Below are 16,056 nucleotides of genomic sequence, written 5' to 3' on the forward strand. Positions count from 1 at the left end.
TTATGGCATCAGAAGCCACCAATTCCACTTTCATAAGTTTATTTTAGGAAAATAATCAGCAGCTAGGTAGGAAGATTTATGTCAGGGATACTCATTATAGGATTTTTTTTTTAATAGTGGAAAACAGAAAAAAACAAAACCAAACAGGGAGTACTTAAGTAACTTAGCTGCTGGTGCAGCCACATAACAGATGACTTCCAGCCAGCAGAGATCACTTCAAAACATGAAAAAAAAATCTACCAGAACACTAAGCTAAGTTGTGGGATAGTATGATCTAAATTTTGCAAAAGAAAGACACATTTTTATATGTAAGTTTAAAAAACTAGAATATCTTTAATTTTCTTTATGCGTTTGGGTAAAAACAAAGTTTTCACTTCTACAAGGAGCAAATTACCTCTATAATAAAAAAGAATCAGTAGATATGATTTTTAAAATTTGTCTAAGACTAGGGAACATTTATTCCTAAGGATGGAAAGTACTCCATTCTCTTACAGAATCTAAATCTAAACTTTAAGGTATAGCATCACCTCATGTCTAGTTAGGAACTTACCCATATCTGCTTATTGCGTCATTTGAGAAGGAAAGGTTCGAGGAAAACGGAGCAGGGGGCCGGGGAGTGAAGAGGATCTGTAGGTTCACACGAAGGTACAAGGGAGATTTAGACTCTGGGGACAAAAACCTGGTGGAACCTCACACCTTGGAGAGCGTCCGAGCAGATGTCTCTCGGTGGTCCCAGGGCTCCCCGCCAGGAAAAGCAGTTCCTAGCAGCCTGGACTGCCTGCTTCCTGAGAGGGCCGGCAAATCCCGTGACAGTCGGAGCCCTGGGGAGACAGAGCCTCCTGCTTGCCACAGTGTTTCTCCCTTCACGCTTTGAAAGCAAATTACGCTTTGCACTTTTCCGTATGCATTTATAAAGTTATTCAGTCCTGTTTGTCTTTTATGGTGAGGTGAGCGACCCTTCCTTCATGGTTTAATAAAACATCCGAAGTCTTCGTGACACCACAGCAAAGCACGGCAAGGAGGGGAGACGGCAGCAGCATTTCAATGAGGGAAGAAATGAGAAATGAGTCCCCAAAGGACACTTAATAAGGAACAGCAAACCTGTCTTTTCAAAAATGCTTCTGGAAATGAGCTTGGCTGTTTTTTCCGGCTGGATGGTTGGCAAAGGGACAGCAGCTGCCAGAGGCAGCAGGAGAGAGCGCTGGGACACGCAGATCCATGCAAGGGACCGGCCTTATTACCCCGGCCTTGGGGATGGTCAGACGCTTACCTGGACACCTCCAGGCTGAGCTGGCGGACCAGCACCCTCGGATTCCTGGTTGCAGAAGGTAACGTTCTGGTGACACCTGTGTGTTTCTCATACAGGTGAGTTCTTTCTGTTCCTATCAGACTAAGTAGGGAAAATCCCTCTGTGCTGCAGCCCCTCCCTCCCTCTCCTATTCTTAGATCACCTCGCCCCCGGCTCCTCCAGGAGGAAAGGGCAGAGGGCGGAAGGTAAACCAAGGCTGTCTGCTACAGTGCCCTCGCCCGCCCGCCCCAGATAAATGTGCGCGCACACCATGCTATTGTGTTCCAACATCCTTTTATTCTTACGCAATCCAGATGTAACCACCCCTAGGGTCCCCAGCCCTGTTTTCTTGAGCTGCTCAGTCGCCATGGCCTGGCCCCGGCCCCCCCCCGCCCCCTGCAGGTCCACCTTGCCATCAGCAAACGGTCTGCACCTTCCAATAGGCGAAGCTTTGAAAGTATACTCCTTCCTTTAACATAATCAAATTCTTGGCAGACTCGGTCTCAATCGCTGTTGATTGTGGTTTTAAATTATAAGTTTTTTATCTTGGCAAAAGTCATCTCTTTGTGGCTGTAAATTTTCAAACACCTTTTGTGCCTAAAATGTTAAATGTGGCGACTCTCTTCTCAGCCCAGTCATCAACGCATATGCAATTTCTGTGTCTGGACGCACATCCCCAGGTGCTGGGGGCTAGAGGTAAAGAGAGAGGCACCATCTTGGGTTGACTGTGTTTATTTTACATTGAGAAGAGGCTCAGTTATGAAATTTGTGCTTAGGGCTTAAGAATGTCTGTGTGTGCTAAGATGGCTCGTTTTTCAAAACCGTGCAGTCTCGGGAGAGACTGCTGGGAGTCCCCCAACTCCTCCTCTCCTGTGCTGACAGAGCCTTGACTGGACACGTGGGCACCCGACCAGGGACTCAGTCTCCCAGCCTCCTTTGCAGCCGGCGTGATCATGTGACTCATCCCCCAGCCTCCTTTGCAGCTGGCGTGATCATGTGACTGGGCTCTGGACCAGGGAAGACCAGGAAAGACCAGGGGAGCGTGGATGTGCCTGCACACTTTCGCCTCCCGAGGAGCCAGGACACAGACCTGGCTGCGGCCTGCACTGACCACAGAGATGAGGACGATGCCCCAGGGACAGTGCACCCTGAGTCCCGAACAACCCGGTGGGTAGGGAGCCCCCCTCACAGCTGGACTTCCGTGAGAGTGGGCGGGGTTATTTTTTAAAGTTAGGGCTTGGGGGGTCGGGTACAGCAGCTCTGCCTATTTCCCCTGGCCCACTGCCTCCCTCCCGCCTGCATCCCTGCATTCCCGGTTCCGCCACCCAGCTGTCTGCGGACCTTAGAACCACCGGGAACAGTGGGGTGGGAGTAGGGCGGCGCACCCACCCATCCCTTCTCCTAGCAGCCCAGGGAGGCTGACTCACAGCCCTGGGAGCGTTCTGAGCGGAATGAAGTGGTCATTTCAGGCCATCGAGTCCATGCTCCTGGCTTCAGCAGCTGTTGTGTTCTTGTCAGCCGACGCTAAAATCTTACAAGCACATGAAGACAAGGAAAGGACAGGACAGCCAGTTTCTGAAACACATTTTTACCCTTGCCCCAGGCGGACAAAGCTGGGACGTAAGCAGGTTGACAACACGACCCTAGCGATTACTGCCCCGGTATATCCGGCCCAGGCGCGGGACTAGATCCTCATATGCATTATGTCATGTGTTCCTCTCGGGGGCCTCGGGCTGGGAGTGTCTTCCTCATTTAGGAGGCCAGGAAGCTGGACACGGAATCACTAGCAGGAGGCAAGGCTGCCGACTGTGTGAGCAAGGGGAACATAGCAACGTCGGAAAAACTTAACGTGGCAGAGTTTTAGTCCCCAAAAAGCATGTACTGTAAACCATGTCAGGGGAAACTACGCCAGGGCTCAGAGTAGCCAAGTAGGAATTGATCTAGATTTTGCTTTTCATCTTGGTTGTCAGAATGGCCTAGAGAACCTTTGCCTTTATTTCACACCAACAGCAGGGGGCCAAGGTTCATGATGACAAAGTAGTGGATTTTCCTGGGTGGTGAGAATTAGGATGACACTTCTGAGACTTACTGAGTCTCGTTTTCTGAGGCAAGGCTCTCCCGCGGGCCGTCACCACCACAGTCACTGCCCAGGACCCCACAGGAACAACTCAGCACCCAGGGTTTGGGGGAAGTCCAGGGCCAGAGAGAAGATGAAAACATAATACAGAGAAGCAGTGGTCGCCCTGCAGGCCTCAGGGAAGGAGACAAGGACTTGCTATTTCTGTAGTATTTTAAGAAGTTCCTTGAAGGCCTAGCGAGGCTGAAGAGAATCAGGAAGTCGGCAGAGTGAAAGTCAGAGGTGAAGCTAACTGTCTGGAATTATCTAGCAGGGTGGGGAGCTTTTAAAAATGTGGGCGCCTTGCTGTGACCCTCCCACTGCCCAATCTCCCGTTGTCATCAGTAATGCCCTTTAGTCATTGCAGCTCAGCTAGTGGCTTACAGGTTCTGGACTAGACTTCCCGAAGTGGGTGTATCTTAGGAGGTGTCCGGCCCCAGATTCTTGGTGTACTAGTCGTGGCTCTGGCGCTAATTTTGGCAAGAAACACAGTCTTATACACCGAAAGAGCAATAATACTTTACTTAAAATATATACAAAATTATTACTTTGAAACATATATATTACTATCCAACACACATCAAATAACACTGATTGATGTAAATTTTGGTACCTTCATTCGTTCAGTTTTGTGATTTCTCCTTTACACGAGGCTCCTGTAGAACGTTCTCTTAAATGCCCACCGGAGGGGAGGTGCCCAGAGGCCTCGTCCCCATGGTGGTCTGGCTGTGCTCTTGGACACCCCTGAGGCTGTGCAACTCTGCCTCGCGGCGGGCACTCGGGACACAGAAGTGAGGGGACCCACCTCGATCAATCACATGCCATTGACGGTCTTCAGCCAATCTCTACGTCTCTCCTCTCTCCTCTCTTGTCTGTCTCCCTCTCCTCTCTCTCCTCTCTCTCTCTCCCCCTCACTCTAGGTATACAATGGTCTGGGGGGGTCTGGGCCTGGGTGTAAAAGGAGGGTGAAGTTGGTGAGAAAAAGTGCCAATTATTGGGGCTTCCCTGGTGGCGCAGTGGTTGGGAGTCCGCCTGCTGATGCAGGGGACATGGGTTCGTGTCCCGGTCCGGGAAGATCCCACATGCCACGGAGCGGCTGGGCCCGTGAGCCATGGCCACTAAGCCTGCGCGTCCGGAGCCTGTGCTCCGCAACGGGAGAGGCCACAACAGTGAGAGGCCCGCGTGCCGCAAAAAAAAAAAAAAAACAACAAAAAAACAAGTGCCAATTATTTTCGGAAAAGCCCTCGTCTGGACTTAGGTTAATGTGAGTTATGTTATCTTTCTTTTTTGCTTCTGTCACAGCAGGAAAGCATGGGAATGGGGAGCTGGTCTCTTCATACAACCTTGGAAAGGAAATGAGAAGAAAAACACAAAGGGGAGCGTCTGTGTTTGAGTTACGGTTATCCTGAGATAAATCAGATATGTGCCTTTGGGCCCAGACGGGCGTGACTCTCACCGTCCCCTACAGTGCCTTGCATGTCGTAGGCACTTAATAAATGCTCACTGCGTGGATGGATCTGGTGACTACAAGTGGAAAACACGCACATGGCAGGGATGTGGGAGACCCTCTAGGCCTGCTTCCTCGCTTGGCAGATGGGGAAACTGAGGCCCACAGAAGTGGGGGTGAAACGAGCAAGGTCATGTGACCAGTTCCTGATGGAGTTAGACTTAGAACCGTATTTTCTAAATTTCTCCTTAAATTTCCCAGTCTCTTCAGATCTGAAGCTGTAAGGAGAGCTCCGTGGACTCGACCATGTGCCCTGACCGCAGGAAAGTCACCTCCCCCATCAGAAGCTCCCAGAGGTAAAGGGGGCCCTGGGTGTCGAGGCCGGGCGTACGGGACAAGCAGCAGGTCCCCTCTAGGCAGCTGCCCTCCTGGGACCCCAATCCTGCCTGGGCTGGGGGACCACGGTCCCGGGGAGGTGGCCCCGACAGCAGCGGCCAGACCCCTGCGGCCCTGAGTGAGGTAGAGGAACACAGAGGTCAGTGGGAGTGGGTCGTTGCGTCCCTGCCGCAGGTCCCGGGACGGGGTGAAGCGGCAGCCTCAGCGCGTCGAGAGGAACATGTAGACAGAGCCCCCGACCGCTTCTGGGGCTGAAAGCAAGTCACTGCAAGTACTTGCTGAAAAGATGGATCACAGGAGAAGGAGTGTGGTTCCTGCTCACGGGGACAGACAGAATGAGGACAAAGGGGTCCCGGGAACCAGAGGCGAGAGAGAGGGAAGGGGCAGGGGCTGTCACGGCAGGCAGGGAGGTGACAGGCTTCAGGGTGAGGGTCCAGTGGGCTGGTCCAGGGAGGAGGGTTGAGGATGTGCGCTGGGGTGGGCTTGTCATTTCCGCTGAGCTGCCCCCGAACATTCTCTGGGCTTCAAGCCACCAAGGCCTCCCACGTGTCACACGGGGGCCGCTGAAAAGCCCAGGGGCTCCTCTGCTTCCCGCGTGATTTTGGTTTATAGAACGGACGAGTCGGCCTCGTGCAAAACGCACATCTGAGGCCTGTGAAGAACCTGGCACGTTTGCACAACGTACGCCGTACACGCAGACGCCTCCGAAGAACGCTGGCGACAACACACGGACTGATGACCCAGCGGTGAACCACCTGGGTTTCTCGCGTCAGAACACGGCACCACGGCTGTCTGCGAGGCAGATCTTGAGAGAGCTCTTTAGACAGAGCTTTCCTCCTGCCCCGCAGCCCACCCCCCTCCTGCTCCCCTCGCCTCCCTAACGCTGGGACTCCTTCATCACCCACCGTTTCCCCTTTTGTCGTGGCGGCCGTCCAGTTTCCATCAGACCCGCAGGGAGAACAAGACTAATTCACGTGCCAACCTGGGAGCCGCAGCTCACCCGGCAACAGATGAGGCCCTTTGTGCTTAATAAGAGGCCCCCAAGTGCTGACTGCACGCGAGTCCCAGGAAGCCGCGCGGGGGCAGGGGCTCACCGCCACCCCCTACACGGCGGACTGGTTTTCGGTGCACGCGTAGACGGTGCTCGGCTGGATCCGCCTCCGGATCCGCTCAGGCACTTTGGGGAGGGTCTGGAAGGTCTGGGGCAGCAGCTCCAGGCAGGCCTCGCGGAACTTCTTGATTCGCCAGCAGTAGACGATGGGGTTGAAGACGGACTTGAGGTAGCTGAGCCCCAGGATGCAAGAGCTGGTGGCGTAGAAGGAGGGGCCGCAGTAGAACCTCCGGCTGAACACGGACAGCAGGCTGTAGACGGAGTGCGGCAGCCAGCACAGCGAGAAGCCCACGAAGAGGATCAGGATGGTGGTGAAGGCCTTGGTTTTGAAGCTCAGGTCCAGGCTGACCTGCTGCTGCCGCTGCAGCCGCCGCAGGCCGGCGCGGGGCAGCCGCCGCAGGTCCAGGCTGTCCGACTGGTTGTGCACGCGCACGGCGTTCTTGCGCACCGTGTGCAGGATGCCCAGGTAGGAGCCGAGCATCACGGCGAAGGGCGCGAAGAAGGCGGCGCCCAGCAGCGCCAGCACGTAGGCGCGGCCGGCCGGCAGGTCGGTGTAGCCCAGCACGCACTGCGGCGCCCGCGCCGGCACCTCCACCAGCGGCCAGGCGGCCAGCGACGGGGCCGAGACGCAGAAGGACAGCGCCCAGGACGCGGCGATGATCACCTTGGCCCTGCGGGGGTTCAGCCTGTCCTGGCGCTGGACGATGATGAGGAAGCGGTCCACGCTGATGATGAGCAGGATAGCCACGCCCTCCAGGACGAAGAACCAGTAGAGCGCGGCCGAGAGCCGGCAGAAGGAGTCCCCGAAGCGCCAGCGGACGGTGACGAGGGTGGCGGCGGCGAAGGGTGCGCAGCACAGGGACAGCATGATGTCCGAGAAGGCCAGCGTGGCCAGCAGCAGGTTGATGGCGGAGCGCATGGCCGGCCTCTGGTACACGATGATGCAGACCACGGCGTTGCCGAGCAGCCCCACCACGCCCGTCAGCATCATGAGGACCGCCAGGGACACCCTGAGGGGCGCCGGCGGCGCAGGGGGCCCGGGGTCCGCCGCGTGGCTCCCGCTGGGCAGCAGGTATTCGTAGGTCTCGATGGACGAGCGGTTACAGGCCATCGTGGAGGAAATCCTGGAGCCGGGGCAGCAGGGAGAGGAAGGGGCCTCAGCGCCTCGGGGGCGGCGGCCTTCTGTCTGCCGGCTGCATCTGCCTCCCGGTTGTCTCGGATCTGGAGGGCGCTGCAAAGGCTGGGAGGAGCCTCCCTCTTCGGGAGCAACTGGCGGGGATTTGCGATTCATCAATCACGGCCTCATCATCTCCGTGACAACCGACTGTGTCCGCAGCTTTCTCCTTGGACGCTCTCAGCGGCCTGGGGCAAAGAAGCACGGAAGAGAACGGGGTTAGACCTTCCAAGCACGGGTTGAACAGAGCCGTTTTTGCCTTTTACAGGTATTTTAAACACCAGAGTGGCGGTGACTCACTCACTTCCCACGTGGGATAAGGCTTGGTCTTCACAAATACGCCGAGCCTTGTCACATCACCCGGGAAACCCGATTAGACCCACCTTGTGGGGGACCAGGTTTTGTAATCAACATCTCCATAATCGGCATGTATTTTATAACTTGGATTATAAACAGCCTGATCCAGTGAAGCTTCGGACAAGGCAACGCCCAGTACAAAGCCAGCGCCATGAGGGCAGGGTCTTGTCTGTGTTGTTTGCTGTCTGTGAAATTTTGTGGAGTAAATAAATGGTAGTTATGCCGCTATTTGTTTACGTGTGGAGTCACATGCAGTTGTAAGAAATAATCCAGCAAGATCCCGTGTACCCTTCCCCCAATTTCCCCTAATGGTAACACTTTGGATAACTAGTGCTGCTAGAATGTTACTTTCGGAAACACTGATGAAAAGGAGGACACTCTCCCCCTAGATAAACCCTTTTAAAGGGTGCTATTGGGGCTTCCCTGGTGGCCCAGTGGTTAAGAATCCACCTGCCAATGCAGGCGATACAGGTTCGATCCCTGGTCCAGGAAGATCCCATGTGCCGCGGAGCAACTAAGCCCGTGCGCCACAACTACTGAGCCTGCGCTCTAGAGCCTGGGAGCCACAACTACTGAGCCCGTGTGCCACATCTATTGAAGCCTGCGTTCTAGAGCCCGCAAGCCATAGCTACTGAGCCCATGAGCCACGTCTACTGAAGCCCGCATGCCTAGAGCCCGTGCTCCGCAAAAAGAGAAGCCACCGCAATGAGACGCCCGTGCACCGCAACAAAGATCCAACACAGCCAAAAACTTTTTTAAAAAAAGGATGTTATCTTTCATCTCTTGTTTCTTTCATGGGTGTGGCAAGGATGGTGTTCTGTAGCTCAGTCCGAAGTCAGCTTGCTTGAGCAGGTGAAATCCACCACTTTCCCATCAGTGGGCGCCTCCGGAAGGCTGCTTAACCTCTGCTGGTGTGACCTCCTCGTCCGTAACATACAAATTCCATAGCTTCCCACTGACCGATGACTTGGCAGGCTGTCCACTTGAGGCTGAAGGAATGTCCTCGCAGAGACTGGGAGACGTCACTCCTGGCATTCAGCATTGCTGGGGTTAGGTTGGAAGTGGATTTGATTCTGTTCCTTCACAGGTGACAAGTTATGGCCTCTTGAAGGCTGGATATTTTCTTTCTGAAAAACGTTTACAAGGCAGTGTCTAGATATTAGTCTTTTCTTGTTTGTTGTGCTGGGAACTCAGCGGGCCTTTTAAACCCAAAGCCATGTGCCCCTCAACTCTGGGAAAGTTTCTTGTTTCACGTCTTTGCTAGTTTTCTCCCTTTTGATCTTTGTGGGGAATACTTAACAGGTAGATGCTGGACCTCACTGATTGGGCCTTAATTTTTCTTTTCTTTTCCCTTATTTTTTAAAAAAAACTTATTTAAAAAATTTTCATTGAAATGTAGTTGATTTACAATGTTGTGTTTCCGTGTGTGTGTGTGTGTGTGTGTGTGTGTGTGTGTGTGTGTGTGTGTGTTTAACTTCTCTGCTTTGGACTCTTTTTTACACTGTGCTCTGAGGGGTTTTGACTTTATGTTTAGTCCTATCTAATTTCTGACTTTGGCAGTCACGTTTTTAAATCTCAGAGTGTTCCTATCTTCTGTGTCTTTTGTGCAGCTCTTCACTCGTTGAGGGATGTACGCTCGAAACTCTCCAGGTTACTAGAGGTGGTATTTTAAGTTCTCTTCATTTTTTTCTGAACTTTTTCTGGTTCCTCTGGAGTCAGGGCCTCAGTTTCTCTCTTTTTTTTTTTTTTGGTGGTACACGGGCCTCTCACTGCTGTGGCCTCTCCCGTTGCGGAGCACAGGCTCTGGACGCGCAGGCCCAGCGGCCATGGCTCACGGGCCCAGCCGCTCCGCGGCATGTGGGATCTTCCCGGACCAGGGCAGACTGCCCCCAGTGGCCCCCCTGCCCTGGGAACTGGGCAGGATGAGGACTCGAGGTCACTAGCGTGAGGAGGACCAGCAGTCTTAAAGAGAAACTGAGGGGCTTCCCTGGTGGCGCAGTGGTTGAGAACCTGCCTGCTGATGCAGGGGATGTGGGTTCAAGCCTTGGTCTGGGAAGATCCCACATGCCGCGGAGTGGCTGGGCCCGTGAGCCGTGGCCGCTGAGCCTGTGCGTCCGGAGCCTGTGCTCCGCAACGGGAGAGGCCGCAACAGTGAGAGGCCCGCGTACCGCAAAAAAAAAAAAAAAAAAAAAAAAGAAGAATGTTGCAGTAGAGAATGTAGGTGACTAGAGTGGCCATGGAACCAGGAAGCTGGGCAGGCAGCTTCGGGCTGCACCAGGCCCCCGGGAAAGTCCCACTAGCCATGGGGGGGATCACGTGGGCAGTGACCAGCTTGGGCTGGTGCAGGCAGTGCCCACCAGGAGCCAAAAGAACACACGTGACCAAGTGGAGATTCCTGCCGCAGGTGGTGGTCCAGGAACGAAAGCATTCGGAGACTGGAATGGTTTCTTCTTTCCTTTACCTTCTGCCAGGGACAAACTGTGTGAGCCAGGTGAGCATCAGACCTGTAGAAGCTTCCAGAGACACCTCAGCTGATGCTTCTCTTTTTTGGAAGCCCTCCTGCTTTCCACTTCCTCATGCCTACTTCTTCCTCTGTGCTGGCAAGAAGCATCTCTTTCCAACTTCCCTAGAGTTGTCCTTATCACAGAGATCTCAAGTTGAAGGGCAGGGGTGATGTAGGAATCTAGGAAGCCTCAGACCACTTAGTCTAAAGGCTCTGCGGGTGGCAATGTCTTGGTGATGTTAGCTCAGGTCCACAGCCCCTGGCGCTCCAGGTGTAGACCCTGCCTTCCGAGCATACCCGGAACGAGTCCATATCTGTGGTGGGAATAGTCATCCAGACTCGTGGAGGCTGAGCTGTATAATCAGAGATCTGGTGTGTCACTTTATACGTGAGAAGTCTCTCTCTGCAGACGACAGATGCTTGTGTTAGCACGATACAATACTTCTGTGCCTCAGTTTTCCGATCTGTGAAATGGAGATAACTACACATCTACCCCCAGGGTTGTAAAAACATGTGCAAGACCTGGTACAAAGAAGGGCATTAGTTAATAATGAATCAACTAGTCGTTAATACATTAATCCACATCCCTCATTGTTTCAAGTTTATGGATTTCTGTCTCTTGGATTAAAGAACAAGAACCATGACAGGCATGCATAAAGCCCTCATGGATTAAGTCCTTCTTGGAGCACAGAATAAGGGGTCACTGAGTAAAAGACACATCCCTGTGTGTCCATGTGTCTGTCAGTCCTGGCTGAACCCTTCACCTGCTCCCTTCTCTACGCTGTAAGAGCAGATCTTCCCTACAACATAATTACAGGGGGTGATTTCATGCTTAACCAAAGGAACAGATGGTGCAAGGAATTCTTTTTTTAATGTGTGTCTTGAGGTTGAATCAGATTAAAATTGTTTGGGCTTCTGGGCAGCAACTTGTCTCAGATATTTTAATTTAGCGTTTTGGTCACAGTCCTGTTGCTAATACCCAGATCAACAGCACTTTTCTTATCAAGCGCTCGGGCACACTAAAGATCAAAGGGAGAGGTAACAGGCGAACAGGGAATGTTCCAGCACCTTCTTTAGTCTGACCCAGCATTACCGCCTCTCTGGCGATTTTCACTCGGAGGGGTGGGGTCATGATGGGAATTACAAGCCGAGGAAGAAGCGAGATGGGAACGGAACCATTTCAAGGTACTTACTGTAGCTCCCATGCCATCAGTCCCACCTTGGAGCTGGGCGGTCGTGCAGGTGTTGAAGATAAATAAGCATCTTGAACTGAGATTTAACAGGTCCGCTGACCGTGCGCTCAATGACTGTGTCTACGCAAAGGATGGAGGGAGCTTTCGGCCGTGCGCAGGGAGGAAACACTGCCGTCTGTACACTGAACGGACCACGGCATCGCCTAAAGCTCCTTCAGCCACTCCCGCGGAGAGCTGGCCCTGCCCACCATCCGCGTGTGCCGCTCAGATGCACCCACGAGCAGCTCACCTTCGCAGAAGTAGTGCCGGGTAGAGAGAGCCAAGACCCGAGGCCGGTCCCCGGGGCTGAGGCTCCGAAAGAGGGGCCCGACGTCCGTAGGATCAGAGCGGGAGTGAGCGCAGTTCCTTGTCCGTGATGCTGACGAGCAGAGAAAAGACAAACAGTGCCTCCACCGAGCCAACCAAGATGCGGCGCAGAGAACCCTTAGGTGAGGGCACACCTTCCGGTAGGTGAAGGCACAGAGGACCCTTAGGTGAGAGCACACCTTCCGGTAGGTGAAGGGTGGACGGTGATCACCCGTCAGCGTGAGGGAAGGTGTCTTTCCCTGCTCTGTAAGATGCGGCACAGAGAACCCTTAGGTGAGGGCACACCTTCCGGTAGGTGAAGGGTGGAGGGTGACCACCGTCAGCGTGAGGGAAGGTGTCTTTCCCTGCTCCGTAAGTATGACAGCTCTGCGGGGGACCACCTGCTGGTACCCTGGGGGGTTACCTGGGCCAGGGGCAGCCGCAGGATGCTGCGAGGCTCTGGGACCTGCCCTGCCTGCCTGCCTCCCTCCCTCCCTCCTTCCTTCCTTCCCCCTCCCTCCCCTCCCATCCCCTACTCCTCTCTATCTCTGTGTGTGTGTCTGTCCGTCTCTCTCTTTTCTAGCTTTTAAAACTTTTTATGATGGTACATTGCAAACCTATAGAAAAATTAGTATAACAGAGCCCCATTTGGCCAAGGTTTTTTTTTTTTTTTTTTTTTGAGGTACACGGGCCTCTCACTGTGGCCTCTCCCGTTGTGGAGCACAGGCTCCGGACGCACAGACCCAGTGGCCATGGCTCACAGGCCCAGCCGCTCCGCGGCATGTGGGATCTTCCCGGACCAGGGCACAAACCTGCATCCCCTGCATCATCAGGCGGACTCCCAACCACTGCACCACCAGGGAAGCCCTTGGCCAAGGTTTTGAGATGTGTTTTTCCCATTTCCTTCCATTGAGGTGGGAGCAGCTCTGCACGTCCTTGTCACCAAACACCTCCTGTCTTGGCTTTTTAAAAAAAATTATTTAATTTATTTATTATTTTTGGCTGTGTTGGGTCTTTGCTGCTGTGCACGGGCTTTCTCTAGTTGTGGCGAGCAGGGGCTACTCTTCTTGCGGAGCACAGGCTCTAGGTGTGCAGGCTTCAGTAGTTGTGGCGTGCGGGCTTCAGTAGTTGTGGCTCACGGGCTCAGTAGTTGTGGCTCATGGTCTCAGTAGCTGTGGCTCACAGGCTCTAGAGCGAAGGCTCAGTAGTTGTGGCGCACGGACTTAGTTGCTCTGTGGCATGTGGGATCTTCCCAGACCAGGGCTTGAACCCGTGTCCCCTGCATGGCAGGCAGATTCTCAACCACTGCACCACCCGGGAAGCCCCTGTCCTGGCTTTTGTTTCCAATGTAAAACCCGGAGATTCTGCTAGGTTTTCTGGGAGAGCGGAGAGCAGGCTGAGAGGCAGAGGAGTGTCCTGATAGACAAGGAGAGGAACGCCAGCCCAGGAGAGGTTCCTAGGGGACAGGTTCGGCGGGGAGTGGGTACACAGAGGGCTAGGGGTTCTAGAACCTCTCCGAGCTTCTCCAAGGATTTGACCATCCTAGTAACGATGGTCCTGCAGCCAGAGATCAGTCCTTGATAGGATGTCACTGACTGTATTGCAAACGTGTAGTTTCAGGTAACAGATCTCCTCTTAGCTGGTAACATGCAGCTCTGAGTTGATGGGAAGGGACAAAGTCTAAAATGTTTTTCTTCCTTTTCCATTTTCAAAGTCTCACATGAAGAGACCATCCAGGCTGTAACCTGAGATGGAGCTCGCTAGAACCCAGAGGGGGAGGGAACGCAGTGTGCAGGCAGAAGCCCCTGGACTGGGCAGAGGGTTGCTGGGAGGGCAGCAGGGCCGGGCAGAGGGCAGAGCTGAGCCAGGGGAAGACCTCCTGGCAACTGGGAGGTTAAGCGCCAGCATGGGTTCTCAGTGGAGGCTCTTATCTCTTTCCTTGTTGCCCCTAAAACAGAATGGACTCAAGGCAGGTCCACATGGAGGCAGCAGGGTGTGTCATCACCTGTGTTGTCTGAGAAAAAACAACGCAGAACCTAGAAGTTGAGAGTTATGTTTTATTTGGCGGACGAAACTGAGGACTTAAGCCGGGACACAGCATCTCAGATCACTCCGAGGGACGGCTCCGAAGAGGCAAGGGGATGGGGGTGGGGGTGGGGCCAGGATATATGGGAGTTTCTGCAACACAGACCAGGTAGTCGGAACATCAGAGGATTACTTAAAGAAAACCAGACATCTCAAGTGAAGGAATGTAGCGCTTTTCTCTGCATGGGAAGATGCAAGAGTCTTGACTCACTGAAATCATTCCTTTGATCTGCACCTCAGCCATCTGGGGCCAGTGTCCTGTGCTTTCTCATCCTGAGTCTTCCCAGGGTGCACCTTCCAGGTGGCTGCGGTCTGACGGCTGCTAGATGGGGGAGCGTCCTGTTTCTATCCCGAGGTCCCTCAGGGCTCACCACTGGGGCAGCTGTAGTGTGATGGCTTGATGGCTGAAGCATCCTTTGTTTACTGATACGGCAGGTGGCACTTGTAGTTCACACGTTTGAGGTCGGTGCAGCCCAGAAAGCCCGTGTCACTGTTGGGTGTTCAGGGAAATGACGGCCCCTCCTCACATGATGGCAACAGCAGCTGTTCCCCCATCTTCAGACCCCACCTGCCGTCTCCTTGCGGCTCCTCTGTGCATCTCTGCGTCCTCTGAGCGAAGGCGGGCGCTGGCCTTCCTGGGGCTGTGCCCTGGGTGCCTGGAGAGTGTCCCTGGGGCGGGACCACCGCCCGCTTCGAAGAACAAACCCTCAAAGCACTGGGCCGGAGACCAAGCCCTTCTTAGGGAACTGTTTTCCAGAAATACTAAAGTCAAGTACGCACTACACACAGGCACGTCTACATTTTACTTCACAGACTTAGAAATATGTATTCAATCTCCAATAAATTTGCCGTCTCTTCTGGTGGGAAACCTGGTGGACTCTTTCTCTGAAGTTGTGGTTATTGCTTCAGGTGACCAATTGGCATCTGAGATATTGGACTTTTATTTCTTACTACGGAAAAACACACTGGTTCACAAACACCCAACCTAGGGAATGAAGTCGGTTTGGGCAGATGGAGAAGTTTCCTGTGGAAACAGCTTGACTCTGTCCTTACCTGCAGCCACGTCACCTGCCTTTTTGATACAGACTCTCAAACAGATGGCATATTCCAATTTCTATAACTTTATTGGCAATGAGAGAATATGCAAGAGCTGCCCAAAGTAACTCATCAGTAGCTGTGCTTCGAAACAGGTGTTGGGCTACGTGTCTCAACGTCTGAGGAAAGTGAGCTGAGGGAGACCAGATCGTTTGATTTCTCAAGTCAGGCAAGACTCCTGGGGGGAAGTTTTTCAAACAGAACAGAATCGGGGAGCCTTTAAGGAAGCACATCTTTCCTATTTTTAGCAACACCTGAAATGTACTGTGTGCGCGTTACTGCCGGCTAGGCTCGGTCCTAGCTCGGTGGTTCTCTGAACCTGCATCAGCATCGCATAGGAACTTGTTAAAAAGGCAGATTATCAGGGCCACCCAGACCTACTGAGTCAGGACCCTGGGAGTGGGGCCCAGGAAGCTGTGTTTGAACCAGCGCCCCAGGGGATTTGAAGTTCTCAGTTGTGGGAGCTACTGACACAGCCTACCCCCTGGAACCCTGCCACTGACTCGGTTTTACAGACAGAAGTTCTTGACCTAGAAATTCATAAAAAGACACACCTGCCTTGGGACCCAGGAGGACCGGTTTAATCCTGGACTGTGCCACTTCCATAAGATGTAAGTGAGAGTTCACGGCAGTCTTTTATATTTGCAACAAGTTAGTATTTCGGGGCAAGAGCAACAGAAACAGACGAAGGGAGGAAAGTGGCTCAGAGGCTCTGTAGGACCAGCGAGGGCCAGAGTGCGGTGGGAGCACGGCAGCCGTGGACAGGCCCCAGGACCCCGGCCGCCCTCGGGCACGTACGACCTGCACAGCTGAGCTCTCACAGGTGCTTCTGGAGTGATGTGGTGAGTTCTCCTTGTCCCCCCAAAGTTAAACTCTGCTGGCTGGCGAGAATGCAGGATTCAACGCTACATTGGCGGGAGACGCAGGGTAGCACCGGGATTCGGCC

General features: G+C 53.6%; 1 protein-coding gene and 1 long non-coding RNA gene across 2 annotated transcripts in view; one reads left to right on the top strand and one right to left on the bottom strand.

The window, feature by feature from the left end:
• Positions 1–3,904: 3,904 nt before the first annotated feature.
• Positions 3,905–16,056, bottom strand: part of GPR45 (G protein-coupled receptor 45) — a 91,896-nt gene continuing 79,744 nt past the window's right edge. Inside the window, exon 2 of the mRNA XM_033838439.2 lies at positions 3,905–7,720. Within this exon, the coding sequence (XP_033694330.1) occupies positions 6,351–7,649 (1,299 nt within the window). The 5' untranslated portion in view covers positions 7,650–7,720 and the 3' untranslated portion in view covers positions 3,905–6,350. The remainder of the gene's footprint in view (positions 7,721–16,056) is intronic.
• On the top strand, positions 4,548–14,876 carry LOC109549321 (uncharacterized). Its single transcript, XR_012325570.1, has 3 exons — positions 4,548–4,668; positions 5,113–5,207; positions 13,888–14,876. It is a non-coding gene; the product is annotated as an uncharacterized lncRNA (long non-coding RNA).

Source organism: Tursiops truncatus, chromosome 14, assembly GCF_011762595.2.
Source record: "Tursiops truncatus isolate mTurTru1 chromosome 14, mTurTru1.mat.Y, whole genome shotgun sequence".
Taxonomy (NCBI): domain Eukaryota; kingdom Metazoa; phylum Chordata; class Mammalia; order Artiodactyla; family Delphinidae; genus Tursiops; species Tursiops truncatus.